Source organism: Priapulus caudatus, unplaced genomic scaffold (assembly GCF_000485595.1).
Source record: "Priapulus caudatus unplaced genomic scaffold, Priapulus_caudatus-5.0.1 Scaffold69, whole genome shotgun sequence".
NCBI classification, from domain to species: domain Eukaryota; kingdom Metazoa; phylum Priapulida; class Priapulimorpha; order Priapulimorphida; family Priapulidae; genus Priapulus; species Priapulus caudatus.
Window position 1 is genome coordinate 487,178 of NW_014577130.1, and position 6,415 is coordinate 493,592.

General features: G+C 47.9%; 1 protein-coding gene across 1 annotated transcript in view; it reads right to left on the reverse strand.

The window, feature by feature from the left end:
* Positions 1-5,863, reverse strand: part of LOC106821340 (tyrosine-protein phosphatase Lar-like) — a 33,160-nt gene extending 27,297 nt beyond the window's left edge. Inside the window, exons 1-4 of the mRNA XM_014826096.1 lie at positions 5,783-5,863; positions 4,789-4,984; positions 1,772-1,908; positions 1,058-1,205 (exon numbers count right to left, since the gene is read on the reverse strand). Of these exons, the coding sequence (XP_014681582.1) occupies positions 1,058-1,205; positions 1,772-1,908; positions 4,789-4,984; positions 5,783-5,788 (487 nt within the window). The 5' untranslated portion in view covers positions 5,789-5,863. The remainder of the gene's footprint in view (positions 1-1,057; positions 1,206-1,771; positions 1,909-4,788; positions 4,985-5,782) is intronic.
* Between the last annotated feature and the right edge of the window lie 552 nt (positions 5,864-6,415).

Genomic DNA, 6,415 nt, shown 5'->3' on the forward strand with positions numbered 1-6,415 from the left:
AGCATATGATGACGCCGCACATACTTGCGTCAACAACAACGACGTCACGATTAACAAACAAGCACGTTCGCCAGGTCAGGGGTAGTAAAGGGAGGAGAGGAGAGGGGGAAGGCCGCAGAAAGTGCGTTTTCCAGATGCAATAGAAAGACAGCGAGAAAGAGCGCGAGAGAGACAAGAGAAAGAGAGGGGAGAGGGACAGAGAAAGAGAAAGAGAAAGAGAGAGAGAGAGAGAGCGAGAGAAAGACGTGGAGAGAGAAAGAGAGAGACGAAAGAGATTGAAAGCGAGAGAGATAAAAAAACGAATTAGAAAGCTAGAAAAAGAGAAAGAGCACGCGAAAGTGTGTGAGTGAGGGAAAGATGGGGGGAATGTCGGAAACGTGAAGCACGGAGGTTGCATTCTAGATTCGACATGCACACACGGCGACGGCGCTGAGACACCGGCGCCACCTGCCAACACACAAGAGGCAAGAGACGACGCTTGCAGCACGCCTGTGTACCAATAACACTTTAACAGCAAAGACAGACACAGATACAGCCGATCGCAAAGAGAACGCCACCTGACGGTGAGTTTGGCTGATTGGCACCTTAAATAAAGTGGGCGGGGCGTGAGGGCGTGGCCCGCTCTGCGGGGGGAGGAGGGAGTTCCACCCGGGGGAATCATCTGTGAGTCGATCGGTCGATCCTTGGAGACCCTCCCGTCATGGCAGCAGCACGGCCCCTCCCCCGCCACGCCCACCGCTCGTCCTCCCCCGTGCGCAGAGTAAGACACGCAGAGATACAGAGGAGACTCGGGGGCAGTGCAGGGAGGGGTAGATAAAGAAAGAGCGAGAGAGAAAGCGAGCATAAGAGAGCGAGAGAGAAAAAGAGAGAGAGAGAGAGTGAGAAAGCAGGTGTAAGAAAGCGAGAGAGCAAGACAGAGAGAGAAAACGAGCGGAAGAGAGAATTAGAGAGTGAAGGAAAGCAAACGCAGCGAAGGAGAGGGAAAGAGAGCAAAGGAGCGAAACAACGAGAGAGCAATCATCATCGACGCGCAGCGGCCGGCGCGGCGGTGGCTTACCGAACTCGACAGTACGTATCTGCACCGGGTGCGTGCTGACGCCCTCGCCTCGCTGAGAGCTCGCCGACATACGCACCGTGTAGACGGTGTTTGGGATGAGGTTCTGCATCAGGTAGCTCGTCGACGGCTGGATGCTGAGATGTATGCTCTGCAACGACGCACAGACGACAGCGACGACGTCAGCAATGAGTGAAGTAAGCGAATCAGTGATTACAGTGATGACAGTCAGTGATGATGTCAGTAACGACGTCAGTGACAACGTAAGTGACGATGTCAGTGACAACACAAGTGATGACGTGACTGATGACGTCAGTGATGACATTAGTGACAACGTAAGTGACGACGTCAGTGACAACGTAAGTGATGACGTCAGTGATGACATTAGTGACAACGTAAGTGACGATGTCAGTAATGACGTCAGTGACAACGTAAGTGACAATGTCAGTAATGACGTCAGTGACAACGTAAGTGACGATTACAGTGTTGACGTCATTAACGACGTGAATGATGACATGAGTAACGATGTCAGTGACGACCCCAGTTATGACGTCAGTGACGATGTGAGTGACGACGTCAGTGACAACATAATTGACGACGTCAGTGATGACATCAGTGATTACGTCAGTGATGGCATCAGTGACGACAAAACTATTGCAGTGTCTGCATGCTGGTGTGGTGTCTATGTGTGCCAGCACTGTCGCCGTGTCCCCTCACCTTGCCTGTCGTCGAATCGTTGTAGTAGAGCTCGTAGCGCGTGATGCTGTCTGCGGCATGGAACGGCTCCTGCCAGTTGAGCTGGATCGTGTTGGGCGACGTCGCTGTACCCTCAAGGTGGATCGGCTGCGTCGGAACTGCAGCAAACAACACCACCTGGTGAGCGAGGGCGACAACAAATATGCCATCTGGCAAGTACAACAGACAACACACACACCATCTTTACTTCTGAGTGCAAGAGACAACAAAAGTGCCACCTGGTGAGCAGAAGAGACAACAAACACATCACATTCAGAGAACAAGAGCCAACAAGAGTGCCACCTGGCGAGTACAAGAGACAAAAAACACACCACCTTCTAGATATAAGAGACAACAAGAGTGCCACCTGGTGAGTACAAGAGACAACAAACACACCACCTTCTGAATATAAGAGACAACAAGAGTGCCACCTGGTGAGTACAAGAGACAATAAACACACCACCTTCTGAATATAAGAGACAAGAAGAGTGCCACCTGGTGAGTACAAGAGACAAAAAACACACAACCTTTTAGATATAAGAGACAACAAGAGTGCCACCTGGTTGGGTGCAAGAGATAACAAACACACTATCTGAGTACAAGAGACAAGAACCACGCCCCCTGGTGAATGGCACTGCTAGAGGCAGCAAACACGCCACCTAGCGAGGATCACTGCAGAGACATCAAACACATCTGTGTGTGCGTGCAGACGAAATGCAGAGCGACATTACTACACGCAATTACGAATTAGATGAAAACCACTTCAAAGGTCTTAAACGCGTCAATGAGTGTAAAACCAATTTCCTCCGAGCTGAGTTCAAATGCACCAGAGTTGAAAATAAATTTCACAAACTAATTTAGCTGATAACGAACATTACGGATTAGCGGACATCTTACTGAGCTCTGCCTTTCATCGCCCACTCACATTTTCTGCACATATTTGCCTCGCAATACATTCTAACACGCCTCATAGCATAAGCAATTTGGATAAGCATTTTACTGGAGCAATTTTCACGTGCAATTTCTTTTCTGACCATCAAAGTTGAAAAAGGCAATTCCTAATATCCCTCACGCTGATATCAATTCACCCCCTCCCCCCTACACTGATGATTCGACCCCCCCCCTTCCTTCCTTCGAGTCTGTGCCACGACCCCTATGAGCGACCATATGAAAGATCAATGAATCAAACGAAATCAAAAGGGAACTGGATGAACCAGACATCCCACGCTATCCGTGATACGGTCTCATATATATATATATATATATATATATATATACCCCATCACCCGGTTGACGGAAATTGTTAGCCAAGTACAGGGCGCGAGGCCGGTTGTCATTAGAAGGGTGAGAGGAGGGTAGTTAGTAATAGAAGACGGGAAGCGGTGTCCGATCACTAAGAAATAGTCGAGTGGACTAATATTGCCCATAATTGCTTAGCGTGCCTCCATTCTGGCTCACAGCTCGCGCAGTCAACGCTAACACGAATAAGGTTCTGTCCACAAATCAAGGAGACCGAGACAAAGCGAGAGGGAGAGAGCGAGAGAGAGAGGGGGGGGGAGGAAAGGGAGGGGCAAGGGAAGAATGTCTATGCGAGAAAAAAAGAAAGGAACTAATATAAGCAGGTCTTTTATATAACCCCGAAAGTAATACAGAGGAAACGAGGGCGAGAGGAAGAGAGAAAAGAAAGAGGGCGGACAAGAAAACCCAATTTAAGTTACGATAGCTACAGGGAGAAAGAAAGAAGGAGAGAGAGAGAGAGAGAGAGAGAGAGAGAGAGAGAGAGAGAGAGAGAGAGAGAGAGAGAGCGAGATAGAGAGAGATAAAGAGAGAGATAAAGACGGAGACAGAGACAGAGAGAGACAGAGACAGAGGCAGAGGCAGAGACAGAGACAGAGACAGAGACAGAGAGAGAGAGAGAAAGAGAGAAAGAGAGAGACACAGAGAGAGAGAGAGAAAAGAAAGAGAGAGAGAGAGAGAAAGAAAGAAAGAGAGAGAGAGAGAGAGAGACAGAGATTCCCTTACTGTGTGTGTGCATCCGTGAGACTACACACTCGCTCATTCACACGCTCCGCCACACGCAGCTATCTCTCTCTCTCCCCCTCGCCCCCTCCGTCTCTCCTACCGCGCCAATCACGCAGTCCCGCCAACGATACAACGGCGCGACGAGAAATTAAAGAGACACACGTCGATGAAAGCCTCTCTCGTCGCGTGCGTGGGTGAGCGCACCGCATCCGTTTGATCACATCTCTCAGCCTCCGCGGCGACGACGCGCATCACAATGGCTTAATTTGTGTGCGGACTCGAAAGCGAGGCGCGGCGAGAAAGAGAGACACCTAAGTGATGGATGGACGCTGTGAGGGAGAGGGAAGACGGATGGAAAAGTAAACCGAGAAGCTATTCGTATGCATTGAAACACGGGGGCAGTGGAGATATGCACTCGTTGTCCATGCAACCCATAACGAAGGTGACACACGGTAGACCTCTTCCCGATGAAGCCATGGGACTGAATCCCTATAAATGAATCCCTGGGACTGAATCTCTATAAATGAATCCCTAGGACTGAATCTCTGAGGAATGAAGCTCTACTACTAAACAGTTTGAGCTGTTAGCTCTGTCGGTCAGCCTCCCACTGTCGTTCTCATTCACCCACTCGCACACACTGAATAACTACTTGTCAAGATGATTTTTCCCTGCGAAAACTAGCAGCAGACGGATTCTACGTGTTCCGACGTTTACACCCTAAACTCTCATAAAAACTACTGCTCTGTGAGTACATGTAGACCCACAATGGCAACCATACTCACCTCCCTGCTTCATCAGTACACATATAGATATAGACCCCATAATGGCAGCCACACTCACCTCCCTGCCCCATCAGGATATATAATATATATATATATATATATATATATAGACCCAACAATGGCAACCATACTCACCTCCCTGCCCAAGCAGTACATATATATATATATAGACCCCATAATGGCGGCCGCACTCACCTCCCTGCTCGGTCAGCACCTGCACGGGCTGCGACAGTGGACCCAGCCCGACGCTGTTGTAGCCGCGCACGCGCACCGTGTACGTGTGCTGCGGCCTCAGGTCGCCGATCGTGACCACCTGACCCGACTTGACCTCCGACTTCAGCCACAGCTTCGGGTCCTGGCTCGGGTTATCGGTGTAGTAGACCGTGTAGCCCTGCGCAAATAAACATTACCTCCGTGAGTTAATAATACCTTGGTAAACCGACCAAGATGGCGTAGTATCATGCCACCCTCTCATATTCTATGGCTCCTCTATCTGCATCTATCATTACCGGACCATGATAGTGTGGGTTATATCACCATACTTTAGTTGTGTGTTTTCCCCCTTTTTCATGTGACAGTGTACAATTGTAATAGTGACCATGACAACGCATTTTGTTACACTAATTTTGCTTAACAGGAATGAAGTCGAGACATTCGTTTTTTTTAAACGAGTCTAATATACACGTGTAAGAGGATGTGTATTGTGACTACCCATGCAGTAGTCCCATGTGTTGGAAAAATCTTTTCTACCAGGAGAGGGCACAGTAATTAACACCACACACTGCCGTGCCTAGAAGTAGGGACTGTGACTGTGATTACTGCTCTGCAGACTTTTCACCTACACATTTATCTGTATTTTTATATGTTCATGGTTATAGAATTGTATCACCTCACATTCTTCTTGCGTTCCTTTTAATTAATGGTGCTTTTTATTGCTAATACTCACCATTTTCTTTGCGATGAAATAGTCCTACAGTATTATCTTAAAATTATTTAAATATTTATTTGCTTGTTTGTATGTTTAATTACCAGTTAACGTGCTTGTCTTTGCTTTTTGATTTTTACGCAGTTTGCAACGTTATAAGTAGGTGCCGGGCTGTCTGTGCAACGCTCATGTATAAGTGATCAAACGTGGAGAAAAGCAGTGGGGGCGGGGGAATCTGTAGGGTATGTGCCCTTCCTCTCTCACCTTCATCTGTCCATTGGCTTTCTCTGGCTCCTCCCACTCCACGAGGATGGCGTTTGAACTGATGGGGTGTGCTAGAATGTCGCGCGGCGCGCTGCCCGGAGCTGCAAGACAAAACACAAGCCACGATGAGTCATCAGTGATGACTTCCCGCTCGGACGATGGTCGGTGAGGGGCCCCTGTCACAATGAGGCATTAAATATGAAACTCATAACATGCATTCAGGATGCATGGAAGGGCAATTTTTATTGCCAACTCCTTTTTCAACCATCAACTACTCTACTGCATGGCTACTGTACAAATCACTCTAAAATTCAAGTTTGAAAAATTCACTAAAGGGCTTTCGAATCCCCCACCCTTTTAACCAGTGGAGATTTCAATCACTTTAGTTCACGAAAGTTTCAGTAAGCAATTTTGCAGACACATTGCAGAGGGCGGTTATTTTCAAACAATATCGTTTCGCACTTTCGCTGAATGAGGAAGAAATGTAAAGTAGGCCGAACCTTGGAACTTCGGATTGCTCGAAAAGGCTATAATATAATGCCCTCGATGCTGGCGTTTTTATTTTACGTCATGAGTGAGAAATCACCCTTTGACATGCAAACTGAAATGATACTTCATTAAATAAGTTCATTC